This window comes from Triturus cristatus, chromosome 4_1, assembly GCF_964204655.1.
Source record: "Triturus cristatus chromosome 4_1, aTriCri1.1, whole genome shotgun sequence".
NCBI lineage: Eukaryota > Metazoa > Chordata > Amphibia > Caudata > Salamandridae > Triturus > Triturus cristatus.
In genome coordinates this window covers 354052122-354068732 of record NC_140585.1, presented here as the reverse complement: position 1 = coordinate 354068732, position 16611 = coordinate 354052122, and the positions used below count along the sequence as shown (strand labels likewise).

Sequence of the window (16611 nt, the reverse complement as noted above, 5' to 3'; positions counted from 1 at the left end):
AGCATTCATGACAGAGATGAGCCTGATATTCTGTCCCACTTTTCTAGCCTGTCCAACATTGATGAGTGGTCAACAATGTCGAGAACTACACGGGCTGTCTTTCAGTCTATATTCACTGAACTAATACTATGCTAGCCAATGCTGATTCAGTGACTTAATCAGGTCTATATCCAAATTGATGGTTATGGATTAGCTGGCTTTTTTCAATATATTCTTGGACTTGCCTTGTCAACTCCTTTTCCTTAACCGTGCTGTAACATGGAGGTTGGAGCTTGGGGCATATTTCAGCAGGACATTAGGATCAGCAGCATAACATCATGTGGGGCACTGAAACCCCACAGCCTTCCCTTTTCCAAAGAAATAATGAGTTTCTGTCAGGCTGAGAAAAGGTCAGTCTGGTGGACTCCACCATTTCAGTGACCTGCAGACAGGTGCTTTACATATGCTAATGCAGAGGCACCTGGCAGCCTGAGACATTTTTTGCTGGGCTGAAGATCTCACAGCCCTGTGGTCAGTGGCATAATTTGCCCAGAAAGCCCTGTGAGAACCCTTATCCTCATGATGAGGGGAAGTGGCACTGATACAGGCAGCCCTGGGTGCTTCATTTGTATCCTCTTAAGTGCCCAGGTCTTACTATCAATGATGCCTCAGAACACCCTTTCTTAACTCATCAGAGAGTGGGCTCTGATGATGAGTTAGGGAAAGTTGTCTTCTCATTGGCTGACCGTATGATGAAGTTTGACAATGAGAGGAGGCTGCAGGTTCTTTCACTTTTTCTCTTCCTACCTGAAACCTTGAACTCATTCCTGGGCCATGGTGCTTCTCCCTTCCACAACCCGTTATTCCCCGTTGCACGAGTGCAAAATGTTAAGTGCTTAATGAATGTTTGCATGCATATGTATATGTACGAATACATGGGTATTTACCTGAACGTGCTGCTAATGGGTGTGTGCAAGAGTGCGTGTGCATGTGCTTGTGAATGGTGGATATGAGCATGTGTGCACTCTTGGGACTGGATGGGTGTGAGTGAGTGTGCTTGTAGATAGGTAGGTTTGAGTATATGTGCAGGCTTATGAATGAATGGGTGTGGGTCAGTGTGCTTGCAGATGGCTGGATGAGTGGTTATGAGTATGCATGTGCCCTTGTGAGTGGAAGTGAGTGTGCGCATGTGCCCACTCCACTAGTGCCCCAAATTACACGCTGCCACTGCCCAACAGATTATATTTTTCAGGAAGGGGTGATAATGAGATGATGTGTCAGCATTCTGAGCAGAATTCCCATGTAGAGGGGGGCACTTAAAATGTTAGTTGCATACTGATGTGAGAGATAAGAGTTCTTGTTGTTATGTGCGAGTTGATGCGTTAGGTTTAGGTTGAATGCATCTAAATGCAATTTATGGCACTGGGGGTGGTACCTTCATGGGAAGTGCCTTGGTTTTCTTAGAATCCTTTGTTGATACGTTTAGTGAAATAGGCTTCCTCGCCCTTGCACCATGCAGGGTCCACTGAATGGTCTTGCTTGTACTTTTCTGTTTTGTAGTTCGAGTCTGAAGTGCCTTAGAAAAACTGTAGTAGTGGGTTTGTGAAATGGATTTGTCAGTTTGATGGAGAGGAATGAATGATTAAAAAAAATCTGTGGTTGTACCACTAAATGAGAAATTTCAAGGTGATAGGTGAACATGAGGCCCAGTGTGTGTTCAGCACGGTGTGTTGGGCCAGTTACTTTATGCAAAAAAAGCATAAGATACTTAAGACCTTCGTATTCCCAATTACGCTTGCAGCTTCCTTAAAATCAGATTTATCAGTCTACAGGTTGAAGTAATCCACAATCACAATTTTGTTGGCTTTAGACTCTAGTTGGAATGTTAGTTTGAGAAACTCCTCCAGGACGTTGTGGCTGGTGGGATGTAGGACTATGATGAATGAGGTAATGGACAGCTGTGCGCTTGACAGATGTGCAGGGTATGTCCTGACTGTCACTGCTGGTGGGATGGCCTAGGCATGCTAATGCTACCCCTCTCCTGCCCCCCTGTTCTTCTGGATGATTTTACGGTTAGGAGGAAGAAGGTCAGCGAGAGTGAATATGAAGTCAATTCCAAGCCATAGTTCGGCGCAAACAACTTTGGGACAGTTGGAATCAGAAATGTGCATGCTTCTAGGCAAACAGGTGTTCATGAGTCCTACTTTAATCACATGGTCAGGAGGATTGGGTTAGAATTACCTAATGTGTGGATGATGGGAGGTACCGGTCTTAGAGATAGGTTTGGGATTTTCAGGTAACTTTTTACTAATTTGCTATTTGTAGCCTTTTTCTGCTGCGTGATTTGCAAACTCACAGAAAATTCAGGAAAGGGATCAAATATACCCTTTCAAGATAGCATTTATATAAATGAGGTCATCCCTAGCTTCTTGACCTCTGTTCGCCCTTATCACTGATATTTGCACTCTGTAGTTATCTGTGAAATGCCAGAAGCCATGGGTCCAACCTGCAAAACACCAACTAGAAAGTCAGAAATTTACACTAATATGCAGGAAGCCGCGGGTCCAAGCTGCAAGACTCCTACTAGAAAGTTATACATTTACACTAAGGGGCTTATTCCTCTGTGTTGCATCCAATATTTGCTTTTCCTGGAATTATAAACAACTTCAGTAGTAATTTTGAAAACCTGTGACTACTCACATACGTAGATATTTAGCCATATCAAAATTTAGCAGGTTTTCATTTACGGATGGCGTTAATGAAACACAGTGTGTTTGCCTTTATTATATTTGATCTGATTTCTCCATAAGAAAATTCGGCCTGGGCGGAGTTCTCAGAGGTCCGCATTGCAGAACTTCGCAAAGTGACCAAAAGACTCTGCCACGCTGCGCGGAGTCTTACAAGCAGTGGAGTACATTAGATTGTGTTGTTCGGGCTGATTTTTAGCCCTAGGTGTTTGTACTGCACTGGAAAATCAGCGCAAACTGCTCCACGCGCAGCTCAAGAGGGCGCTGCTTCTTTCTGACGTTCAAGTAGATTTTCGACTCGAGAAGCTGCTTCCTCAACGTGAACGGCTGGTTTCTCAATGCGAGCCTTCGCAACCATTTGCAACCATCTGCAACCACCCATGTTGAGAAATCTCACTGAGAGGTGGTCCAGCATTGGATTTTCCTCGCTCGCGCTCTCCAACTTAACATTGGCAAGCGAGGAAAAAACTCTGCTGCGCAAACAGAACTCTGCGTATTCCACGGAGTGCAGAAAACTCCGCGAGGGGAGCGGTGTTCACCACCCAGGCCTACATAAATATGCTTTCCTTTGGAGAATCCTTTCCCATAGTATTATCTCCATATTCCCACCTAGTCCTTTAAGGATCATATTAAGAAAAGCAGAAACAGCATGGTTCTAGCTTACATTATTGTGCAAAATCAAGACCTGCCTCCCTTTAATGAACATCTACTTTCTGGCCTCCAGGTGTATCACGTCATTCTTCATAGCGTCGCTCGACCAATCAATAACCATTGAAAATGTGAGCACATGATCCCTACCTTGAATAAACTGAATGATCTCCCTCTCCCTGCCGGATTCAACTTCAGGGGAGTTGCTGTGTAGACTGTAAAGCCCTCCTCTTGAGCATCAGGTTGGAAACCGAACAACAGACTTTCCTGAAATATGGTCCTTGGCTCTGGGACTACCTTCTGTGCACTTCAGACTTGACAGAAGCTGGAGCAAGATCACCGCCGACCAGCTCACCACCTCCCTCAGCCAGAACCCACCCACCAGCACAACGGACCCCAGCAAAGCAGCCCTCAACTTCACCCAGTGGCTAACCGCCTGCGCCGACGAACTCGCACCACTGAACAACCCTCCCAGCAGACCCAGAAGCAAGAAGGCCTCCTGGTTCACCGACGAACTCAAGGACTCCAAGAAGACCTGCCGCACCCTTGAGAAAGCTTGGCTCCTCGACCAGACCACCGACAACATGACCGCCCTGAAACACGCCACTCGCAAGCACCACCAGCTCATCTGCACCACCAAGAAGAAATCACTGAAGGAACGACTGGACAACAACACCCACGACAGCAAGGAACTCTTCACCATCGTCAAGGAGTTCTCCAACCCCAGCACCGGCAACAACGACATCACTCCCTCACAAGATCTCTGCGACTCTCTCGCCTCGTTCTTCCACCGCAAGATTGCTGACATCCACAACAGTTTCGGCGCACCATCCACGCACCCAACCGTCGAACCAACGCCCCCCACCGCCACCCTCCACACCTGGACCACGGTGACCACCGAAGACACAGCCCGCACGATGAACACCATCCACTCCGGATCTCCGACTGACCCCTGCCCCCACCACGTCTTCAACAAGGCCAACTCCACCATCGCACCCCAACTCCGAGTCGTCATCAACACCTCCTTCGACACCGCCACCTTCCTGGAGAGCTGGAAGCACGCCGAGCTCAGCGCCCTACTGAAGAAACCTACCAGCGGACCCCACCGACCTCAAAAACTTCCGCTCCATCTCGCTCCTTCCTTTTCCTTCAAAGTCATTGAGAAGATCGTCAACAGACAGCTTGCCGCCTTCCTCGAGACGAACGGATCCCTCGACCCCTCACAGTCCGGTTTCAGAGCCAACCACAGCACCGAGACCGCCCTCATCGCAGCCACCGACGACATCCGAGCCCTGCTCGACAACGGGGAAACAGCGGCACTCATCCTCCTGGACCTCTCCGCAGCTTTCGACACTGTCTGCCACCGCACCCTAATCCAGCGCCTCAGCAACATCGGCATCCAAGAGAAGGCACTGGAGTGGATCGTCTCGTTCCTCGCCGGAAGAACACAGAGAGTCCGCCTCCCCCCGTTTCGATACGAGGCCACCGAAGTCATCTGCGGCGTTCCGCAAGGCTCATCACTCAGCCCCACCCTCTTCAACGTCTACATGAGACCTCTTGCCGCCATCGCACGCCAACACAACCTCAACATCATCTCCTACGCCGACGACACCCAGCTGATCCTCTCCCTCACCAGAGACCCCGACACCGCCAGAACCAGCCTACACGAAGGGATGAAAGACGTCGCCGAGTGGATGAAGGACAGCCGCCTGAAACTGAACTCAGACAAGATGGAAGTCCTCATCCTGGGACCATCGCCCTCCACCTGGGACGACTCCTGGTGGCCCCCAGCCCTGGGCACCGCTCCCAAGCCAACAGACCACGCACGCAAACTGGGCTTCATCCTGGACTCCTCCCTCTCGATGACCAGACAAGTCAACGCCGTCTCCTCATCATGCTTTCACACCCTACGAATGCTTCGCAAGATCTTCCGATGGATCCCAACCGAAACCAGGAAGACGGTCACCCAGGCCCTCGTCACCAGCCGATTGGACTACGGTAACACCCTCTACGCCGGAACCACAGCCAAGCTACAGAAAAGACTCCAACGCATCCAGAACGCCTCCGCCCGACTCATCCTGGACATCCCCCGATGCAGCCACATCTCCGGCCACCTGAGGGACCTGCACTGGCTCCCCGTCAACAAGAGGATCACGTTCAGGCTCCTCACCCACGCACACAAGTCTCTCCACGACCTGGGCCCCAAGTACCTCAACGACCGCCTGACCTTCTACACGCCCACCCGCCAGCTACGGTCCACTAGCCTTGCCCTCGCCGCCGTACCACGCATCCGAAGAGCAACCGCCGGAGGCAGATCCTTCTCCTACCTAGCGGCCAAGACATGGAACTCCCTCCCCATCCACCTTCGGCTGACCCAGGACCATCTCGCCTTCAGGAGACAACTCAAGACCTGGCTGTTCGAGCAGTAGCAGACCCCCTCCCCCAAGCGCCTTGAGACCATTCCGGGTGAATAGTGCGCTATACAAGTGTTATGATTGATTGATTGATTGATTGATCCTTTGGTGACGTTATTCAGACAATGTGTCAAAACCCACATCTTCACAACCTTTCTAGCATCCGAGACTGTATCCTTTCCCACTGGACTACTGTGTTCATTCTGTATCTGTACGCGTGTATTGTTGTCCTTTGTTATCTTTCTAAATGTACCTGCGCGTCTCTGTCCTCACCCACAGAGCTCCACCGCCCTCATGGCGTTTATTTGTGTTTAAGAAATACTTAAAATAAAATAGATATATACATTGTCCAAAGAGACATAACTTCAATATTCATAAACTCACATAACACATTTCCTACTACACAGTGCTGAGAGTGCAGATGTGTACAGAGAAGGGGACATCATGCAGGTGGAGGAAGGTTCATCAGGCGATGGCCTCCAGAGGGAAACAGGTATCGATAGGATGTGGAATAAGATTTGTGAGCACTAAACCTTTTTAAAACGGCTACAAATCCATGCTTCGCATAACCAGGTCAGGGAACCTGACAAAAGTAATAGTGCACCATCATGGGTAAGACACTTACGTACAAGTGGGATGTACATAAAATGGACCCTTCCGTGGCCCCCTATCCGCCTGAGGACTCTTTCCGGCAGCAGATATTCAGCTCATCATGCCAGTGAACCAAAGATTTACAAAACCTGACTGTTCCCTGAAATCCAAAGATCCCCTCTACTTGTCATCAAACTGACTCAGGTATCTTTCTCAAGAACATTTTGTGCCTCGATGCATGGCCCTGTCGCTGGGATGCCGACATATGTAACTGGCATACAGAGAGGTAGAGATCGTTTTTTGAAGTGGCCCCCACTTGCCTGTAGTGTCATCATCCTCAAACCTGAAGGCAACCTGTTTCCACTTAGTTGCAGCCACAAAACCTGGACAGACAGGAAGTTCTTCCATCGTTAATGCAGTGTTTCCACTTTATTTTCAGCTTTTACAGCTTGTTACCATTTGACTTAATGTGTTGTTTAGCCATGAACAATTCCCCTGCATTTAAGAATCGTATAGACTGGCACCATAAAACGCAAACGTATTCCAAAAGTTGGCAATGCGCTTTGCTCTCCTGTGGATGTGAAAAGTGACAGATTTTCCAAGGTCTTGTAAACTTTAACGAGGAACATTTTTCAATGAAATGCAAAGTTACTCACATCAAAAGGACACAACATTCGCACTTAGATCGCAAGCAGGGTTCTTACCAAGATTTAAGAGATACTTACACGGAGAATGAAATTCTGTGCTGGGGAGAAAACCTTTCGTACATACAAAAGACACGCGTGTTCTGAGCTCAGCAGTCGCTGGACCACCAAAGAAGACTGCAGTTTGCAGGCTAATGCTCATTTTGGGCTATAAATTCATCATTTCGGAAGAAAGACGCTCATAGAAATATGGCCTTCCCTTTTTCAACTTTTCCCTTTATTTTCTGCAGCGATGTGAACAGGGAGTGCATTTTAGAGAAAAGCTGACATATTCCTTTTCATAAATCTTTCCTTAAACACTTGGATTAATCGCCGTCAAGCAAAAGACCTTTGTGAAATGTGGCCCGGGCGGCTGCATCAAAGTGAGCTTTGGGTTACACAAAAGAGACTCATCGGAGTTCCCGGCTTAGTGATCACGTTATGAAACGTTCCAGTGAGAATATAAATTGGAGGAACCTATGAAACTCCTTCCCCATAAAATTAAATTGTCCTGTTAGAACGTAGCCTCAGGGGTCAGACAAAGGTCTGGGGAATGTCGGCTGCTTATGAAAAACATGTGCTGTCGGAGGACAGAAATACAGATCTTGGGCTGCACGAAAGCGATCAGAGGTAGTTACAAGATGGCGCCAAATTCTGGGTCTCTGACAGCACAGACAGACTCCTATGGCCATTCCATAATGTCTGTTCTTTCTTTAGTTTAGTGTTTCCAAATCCACACTCACCTGACCCACAGCAACTAATCAGGGCTTGTAGAGGCAGAAAGCGCAAGGCTTTAAAGGTCTCTCCTTAACCAAGGGGTATGGAACGTTAAGATTCCTGTGTAATTCCCAAGTTAAGTCAAAACCTCTGTTAGAAATGGGGGTCTCCAGTTGGCAGAGGTTTGCACCTTGTCCAAATAGGGACCCTTGCGTCTAGTCTGGATAAGGGAGTTACACACTTTAGATAACCCCTGCTCACCCGCTTGGTAGCTTCGCACAAGCAGATAGGCTAATCCCAAAGACAATGTGTAAAGTATTTGCATCCAGACACACAGTAACACAGTGAAAACACTACAAATGGACATCACACCAGTTTAGGAAAATAAAGTATCTTTATCTAAAACAAACAAGATCAAAGCGACAAAAATCCAACATTCACAATTCAAAATATGACTGCAAAAATAAAGCTTGTTGAAACATATAGCACCAACTGGGGCTATGGCGACGTCGTGACAGACACAAATCCACAGTGTGGCGCCGACCGCAAGGTTCTCGGGCTGGCTACGGAGTCACACATAGTCCCAAGTTACAATACCTTGGAAAACTAAGTCAACGGATGGTGCATGGCGTCATGGAGGTGAGGTATCTGTGGCCAAGGCAAGGCCGGCTCCTTAAAGCCACTGGAGAGGCGAGGCATTGAGTCCGCGAGGAGGCGAGGCGTCAAGTCTGGACTGGCAGAGGAGGTGAGGAGGCAGGGGCGGTGAGGTGTCGGTTCCGTTCAGCAGTGCGGTGTCTATGGGTTCGGAAAGTCACCCGAGTCGGTTATCAGCTCTGTGATGTTGAGATGCAGGTGCTGGCGGCGACTGGCATTGGTGCAAGCACTGGCATCGGAGAGATCGATAACTTGCAGGCATCTCCGGGTGTCAGAGCAGCAGTGCAGGCAGGGTGGTCATCGCCCACTTCACAAGCGGTTGGCCTAGGTACAGGTCGTGGCATCACTGATGGCATCATTGTTGTTTTTCTTGGGTTGCAGCACCAGTCACACGGTTCCAAGGACCCAGGAACTGAAATTGGCACCCGTTGGCAACCAGGAATCTGACCAACAAGGTGCCCCTGTCTCCACCAAGCCTGGTTTCCTCACTCACACATACTGGCCTACTGAAATTCACAAAATTTTCTTGCCCACATTTGAGCTTGTCCTAGACCAAGTTTTGATATTTCTCCACTTTGCACTTCATCCTCATATCAACCTCCGACTCACATACCTCTACCTTCTTAAGTCTCAATCACCATGGTACATGTTTCGAATAAGGTTCCCTCCCTCTTAACACTTCAAACGGCGTTCTGCCCATTACGGAGTGCGGAGTAATCCTCTTTGATAACAACATACCCTGAAGAACTTACTTCTATGACAATCTAGACTTAATAGCCAATTGTATAGCCTCTTTGACAACCCTATTGAACCTCTGAACTTGGCCATCGTTCTATTCTCTTCAAAATGTCCCACAGTCCTCTTAGTCCAGAAGTAGTCTAAAGTTCTGGGGGTTTAGGTCTAATATCTATACCCCATTTTCTCTTTGTAGTCTATGTTGCAAGAGTCTCTGAACTCAGTAAAAAACAGTTCTGTCCTCCATGGTCCAGCTTCACTACAGTAGGTAGACAGCATTGTGTAGAGCAGACTCAGCCTATTCAGGTGCAAGTGAAAACTCTTCCCACCACTCTAATTGCAGAAAGGTCTATTCAGCCCAGAAAAGCAGTGAACACCTCAACCCCCCTTATGACTGTCTTGAGTCAATGCACATCCACAGCCCCTGTCACTCCAAAACTAGATAGTGAATAAACAAACCGACAGAGGCACACCAGATAGTTAAACAAGAAAATGCCCACTCTCTAAAAGTGGCATTTTCAAACACACAATTTAAAAACCACCTTTACTAAAAGATGTGTGATTACATTCTGAGTTCAGAAAGCCTAAACTACAAATCTCTGGCTGTTCCCAATCGAAAGTTACACATGCAAAATGTTACAGTGCAGCACCAATGATGGCTTATACGACAGCCAGTTTTTCAATAGTGAAAAACGAAATACAGAGTATTTCACTATCAGGACATGTAAAACACACCAGCACATGTCCTACCTTTCACATACACTGCACCCTGCCCATAGGGGTACCTTGGACCTACCTGAGGGGAGTCTTACATGTAAAGAAAAGGGAAGGTTAGGGCCTGGCAAGTGGATGCACTTGCCAAGTCAACCTGGCAGTCTAAGACTGCGCAAGCAGTGTCTGCAGTGGCAGGTCTGAGACACATTTGAAAGGCTACTGGTGTGGATGGCACAATCAGTGAGGCAGGCCCACTAGTATTATTGAATTTACAGGCCCCGGGCACAAACAGCACACTTTACTAGGGGCTTACCAGTAAATCAGATATACCATTCATGGATAGCCAATCATAATCCCAATTTACACAGAGAGCACTTGCACGTTAACACTGACCAGCAGTGGCAAAGTGGCCAAAGCATCTAAGCCAGCAAAACCTAAATCCGGTACACAGTCAAAAATGCAGGAGGTAGCGGCAAATGATCAGAGGAAACCACACCAAGAATGTCAAGTCTAACTATCTCCTTCTGCCTATAGCAGGACCAGAAACTGATTCTTAATGCTCCAATGTAAAGTGATGAACAAGACCTGCACAGTACATTGTATGTGGAATGTATATAGCACAAACCTAGTTAAAAGGCAAGGGGGTGCTGTTTAGAGTCCAAGGCAAAGACCGGGTGCTTCAAAAGGTAGATAGTTTCTAAGAGCAAAAGTGGACTGTTACTGCATCATGATGTGTTCTTTAAAGAGGTGTCTTTAGTTGATTCCTAAAGCACGGTTAGTTTAGTCCAAATGGATATGAGGAGGTTGTTACCGATCTTGGGTGCTTAGGTGGAGAAGACCTGTTGCCTTCTTTTTTCCTTTTCTGCACGTATTTGTCCCCAGTCTGTATTTTTCTTTGCTGCACTTTGTTTCCAGCCTGGTGATTTTGTGGCTACGGGTGTACTGAGTACCACGGAATATGGTGAGTTTGTCAGCTAGGCAAGGGTGTTGGTTGGAATGACTTTGTAGATTATGCAGCTAGTTTTGAATATGGTGAGGGCTGGTAAAACAACCACTTGAGTTTCAGGGGGGGCGTAGTTGTCCTATTTGTTGAGACCCTTGATAAGACTTGCCGCTGCGAGTAGGATCTACGCGTCAGTGTGGCGATTGTGAACTATTTCATCAATATCGAAATATTTGTTTCCTTTTAGCTGTACAATTATTGCAATTATTGTAATATAGAGCCTCCAGAGACATCACTTCCAGGCAGATTGTCTCCCCGCCAAAGAATGCTATGTGCTGTAGGGGCCTTCTTCTTGCATCAGGCCGAGACAGCCTCTTCCCATCTGAGATGTTCAGGGCAGATCCCTCCCAGGGAAGGCGTTTGAACCTGAAAGGGAGGTAGGTGGTGGCTGGAATCGGTGAGCAGAGATGATGATGCACAATAGGTTCCCCTTCGCGAACTTGATTTTGGAGCCTTCCAAGAACCTTCCAGTCCTGCCAGTGTAAGTATCATTGGAAGGTGCTTCCACCCTGATCCGTAAATAACACGGAACCAGTCATAAATCCTGAGATCCCACTGATTCTGTGAGCTTTCTATTGCCTTCCCCACCAAAGAAAGGAACCTGAAAAGGAATACTGTTAATCCAGCGTTTAGAGAAATGTGTGAATACACAGTTTATAAGTGTAATTTAATTTAAATGATCTATGTTCTGACAGACTACACAGTTATAAGAGACACAGTCACCAAGCTATATTAGACACTGTGGCATGTAGGAAATCTTAAACAATGCATTTACAGTACATTCTGCATTAAATTAAAACTATTACGTCAGTCAGGCTGCTTTTATACTTTTATGTAGATTGAATGCAGCAAATTTGTATCAAGTTTTTTAAAGTAATTGTTAAATAAGATTATTTTAAACTGCTGTGCTCATGTTGATGTAAGCCATGTGACTGAGATATTAAGATCACCAGCATAAGAGACAGGAACTGTATTTGTGCCGCCGTCTACTCACTTCGCTAGAAAGCGATCGAATAATCCTTCCCCAGATGCTTTTCATCACAGCATCACTCCATGGGAGGCCGTCAGCTGAGAGAGTGCAGTCAGACTGACTGCTTTACGCTCCTGCTGTCCACTTAAGACTGTTAGGAGGAGAAGGAAAAACGTGTGAGTCTGTAAACAAACAGCTTGAGAGGTCTTGGTGGCCCAGTGGTGAAACGCATGGTGGCTGTAGGCCTCAAGGTCAAATCGTCAGAGGAGAGCGTGTTAAAAACGAGTTTCTCCTGACCGGTTTTCGGGTGCCGTCTATGGGCATGGCATTACATAGTACACCCGGGACAAGAAAGTTTGCACCCCAGTAATTGTGTCACTGTTGGGTTTGTTGGTAGTTGGAGACACGCTGGGAAGGTCTCACTAGAAAGTGTTGATTTAATGTGATTGCCTAACTCCTGAGCCCTAAATGAATATGCCCGCTATATGAATACTTGTCACCGGCCACACATACGGCAGATTAGTGCAGATTGTCTGCCTTGGTGTGGGGGCTGATCTATGGCGTGTCCCCTGCGAATGTGCCCTACCTTCTTCCACCAGCAATGCTGTGGTTCCTTTAAGGACTACAGAACCTGGAGATGAAAGGCGACGATCACGCTAAACTGGAGTCACATTTTGAAGGCCTAATTCTGGGTGGTGTTCAGGGGGTTACAACACCCCCTTTTTCACCGCCAGGGTCATTGTCTCCCATTTTACTAACCCCATGCACAGAGACGGATTTCATTATATAACCTGGTGTTTGCAAGACCACATTCTGATAGCTGGGGTGTCTAAATGGTGGGTGTTGTTACACTGTGGAAACTATGTTGATGTTTTAAAAATTGTAGTATAAGCAGGAAATTAAAGGAATATCCTGCTCTGTCAATGAACACATCTATTGCTGTGATGCACGGCAAAGCGTATATTGATGGAAGATAGGCTCGGTTATTTTTCTGTTATGAAATCAAAGCAGAGAAGTTATGGGTGGATCGCTTGAATTAATCTCAGCTATTGGTAATTACTCTGGGCAGCATTCCAGGCCATCCTTTTTCTGACCACCATGTCATCTCAGACAAGAGTCAAACATATGCAGATCATGCTGGAGTTGCGCCAGTATGAACAATCCAGCCCAAACTGCCAGGCCAAGCCCCCTCTGAGTGGGAACAGAAAGCCCCCCAGACCAGTGTTTGCCTACTTTAGCTTTGTCATTTAAACTGCAGCTTGAGTCCTATGGCACATGAGCATAGAATCCATGTCTGGGTATATCTGTCACACTTAGGGTGTCACACTGAGAAAAACAAATAAGTTATGTGTAAATTACTTGAATTAATCTGAGCCGCTTTGGGCCGCTATCCCGTCCAGCACTTTTTTACCACTATGGCACCTCAGACAGGAACCAGCCATATGCAGATCAGTGCTAGTCCTTCTCCCATAGGAGTAATCCAGCCTGAATCCCCATGCCATGTCCCATCTAAACAGGATCACAAGCAACCCAAGACCACTTGAGCCTTGTCAGTTGGGTGCAGTTTGAGTCCTATGACAAAGTGAGAATGAGATCCAGGTCTGTTCATACCTGTAGCACTTGTGGAGTTGTAATGAAAACAAAAAAGTGATTGGTGAATTGCTCAAATTAGTCTTAGCCACTGGTAAATACTCTGGGCCACAAACCAGTCCATTGTTTTTTTGCCCACCATGTCACTTCAGACAGGAAAAGTTGAAAAACAATTGACTGGAATGTGGCCCGAGGCTCTCACCAGTGGCTGAGATTAACTCAAGCATTCCATCCTCAACTTGTTGTTTGTTGCAGGAGATGCCCTAAGGGGAGCTGGTATGCCCAAACATGGGTCCCATGCTTCCTATGCCACAGGATTCTACCAGTCCTGGTTTTCTTGTGTGTCTGTCTAGAAGGGACCTTACCTGAGAGTTTGGGCTGGACTGTTCCCAGTGGATAAGGGCTATGATTGATTTGCATACAGCGGGTTTCTGTCTAAAGTGGGTGAAAAAGAGTGGACTAGAATGCGGCCCACCGTCTTTTCAATCACCTTCTTGTTTGTTGCACTCTTCTATTGTGCAAGTTACTGCTCCCACATCCTGGAACAGGAATCACTCAATCGCGACATTCATACATCACATGTGGACCCATTGTAGCCTTTCTTTTATTTCAATGTCCATTGTGCATGCAAGTGTAAAGCGCATGATGCAACGATGTTTGAAACCTCTGTCAAAGAGTGCTTCCATCGCTTCTTGGAGTATTGGACTGCTCCTAGTGTCATTAGGTGGTGCCTGAGACTGCTGTCACTCACAGTGTACTGGTATTGAGGCCCCGCTGCCACACAGGTCCCTGTCAGTGTGCCTGAAATCCAGATCAACGATTCCGCCATGTTGAAATAGCAGTCGCATGGCACTGTTCCCAGTAACAAGAACTGAAGCGAGCTTTCCATGGATTGTATGAGTGAGTGAAGTTTTTACTGTTACTTCCAGTGCTACAATTACCTGTTCTGCACGTGGACAAAACTTGCAACGCGCTTTTCTATGCTGTCCCCGCTCTGTGTGTGAGGGAAGCTGGTACTGTTACTGGCCACCTTGTATCTATTTCATAAGCATTACTGAAGCTTAACAATACATAGGTAATGTGCAAAAACAAAATAATAGATTTTGTTCATGTTTACTACAGTGGGAATCACAACAGAACGGGGTTCACCCTTAGGAAACATTTGCTCTGTCTGTGATATAAAGGGTTGTTCGACCTAACTTAGCTCTACTTCATTTTCCGCAGGTTGAATATAATGCTGGCTGGTATGGACCCATTTTACTTCCATGCGGTGAATGTAATGCTGCATTGTGTGGTGACTTCGATGCTGATGTACACATGTGACAAAGCAGTGTTTAAGGATAGAAGGCCGGCATTCGTCACAGCCCTGGTGTTCGCCGTTCACCCCGTTCACACTGAAGCTGTAAGTATACATTGATCTCATCTCATAAGGCAAGGTGGCACACACTTTTCCGCATGATTTCCAGGTAACTGTCAGTCAAATAGCTTTTCATCATTGATTGAAAATTTCCTAAAAAAAGCAGAAGATTGTACATACAATTTAGTTCAAGTGGGTTAAGCATGTCTGACTGTTCTTTAGTACAAAGATTGCGTCATTTAGTGCAACACCACATAAGAGCTTAGAATACAAATGCATGAGAAGGAAGTGAAGAGATGGAGAGAGAAGGAATAAATTACCTCCAACCATGTGTTACAGGGGTATTACAAGCAGTGCTTAATTTGAGCCGGCGGCTTCCAGTACTCAGCACCAGAACTTAATTGTCAACACTGGCACTTAGGACAGTCTGCATTGTTTATCTAAATTAGAGATTAAAACAACAACAGTTGTTTATTATTTCAATGAACATTAGAAATGACGAATATCTGCTGCCCAAACCATTATTGTAGCTTTCGGGGCTGGAACAGTTTGAAATGACATACTTGTGGGGTGTGTTGATTAGTGGTTGTATTTATTCTGTCACCAGCGGCACATACAGGGGCAATAAGCAGCACAAGCTGCCGTGAGCTCTTGACCAGGGCCCTGGCACTTATTTTGTTTTACAAATTAAGCTCTGATTACAAGTCACCAAGGAGTTTCTTGTCCATGTAGCAGCATCCTGGAACTCTGAGGTGACTACCAAAATCCCTTTGAGGCATTTTATTCCCTATATTATATGGAGCTATTTTTACATCACTCTTTCCATAACTGCTAAGTGGCCCAGTTTTATTTTTGACGCTTTCAGCCAGTTATGACTTTCAAGTCAAGATCATTTTCATACTTGGACTTTGCAGACAGAATTTTTACAGTTAGATTAGTTACTATGAGTCCAATAAAACTTTTGCTTTACACTGGAAGTCATGTATGACTAATGCTTTCTGCTTTCACACATAAGTGGCCACTTGGATGAAATGGAACAATCATTTTCAAGAAAACACACCTGCATGTTCCAAAACATAATTCTGGTTCATGCGTGATAAATAATCTAAATGCTGCTAAAAACGCATTTTCTATTGCACAGACCAAACATGCAAAGTACCTCTATGAAAACTTCCCCACTTTTGCCAGCCTCTGTCATGCTGCAGGTTGTTGGCTCACAACTGACACCTTCCTCCAGTTTTGCAAGACAAATAGTCAGTGTTAGATTTGCCTAATTGGCAACCTAGAAAGGATGAGTGTGTGACCTATTTGTTTGGTCCCGTTGGACGTGACGGGTTCAAAACAGTGCTTAATTTTAGGCAGTGGTTCCGGTGATTGGCACCGGCACTTAATTGTCATCACCGACATTTATAGAGCGAACTCGACCCAAAGGTATTGTAGCACTTTTCATGAGCACCAGTTAAGGACACATTCATTTTTAGTAGGCAAGGGGGAGATTGATTGATTTTCCCAGAACCACAGGACGTTGAGCCTAGGCCGAGAATCGAACCTGGTTCCCCAGCTCCAAAGTCGGTAGCTCTGGCTATTACGCAACATCCTCTTGGCACTTATAGGGTTTCATGTTTTACACAGTGGGTTCTGTTATAGGCGGCCCTAATAGGAGCAATGGGCTGGTGAATGCTGCCTCCTGACAGAGCCCCGACATTTATTTTTTCACAAATTAACCACTTGTCCAAATCAGCCCACACACTGGTCATTTCAAGCCAGCCCATTTAGCAGTGCCAGAGTGCCTGAGAGACAAGTCAAACA

At 46.4% G+C, this 16611-nt stretch overlaps 1 protein-coding gene and 1 long non-coding RNA gene across 3 annotated transcripts in view; one reads left to right on the top strand and one right to left on the bottom strand.

Annotated features, from left to right (window-relative positions):
* TMTC1 (transmembrane O-mannosyltransferase targeting cadherins 1) overlaps nt 1-16611 on the top strand; it is a 1415052-nt gene that overhangs the window by 65252 nt on the left and 1333189 nt on the right. Inside the window, exon 2 of the mRNA XM_085652351.1 lies at nt 14670-14847. Coding sequence (XP_085508477.1) covers nt 14670-14847 — 178 coding nt within the window. The remainder of the gene's footprint in view (nt 1-14669; nt 14848-16611) is intronic.
* LOC146854935 (uncharacterized) overlaps nt 1-16611 on the bottom strand; it is a 425965-nt gene that overhangs the window by 375307 nt on the left and 34047 nt on the right. The gene's annotated exons all lie outside the window — the stretch shown is intronic.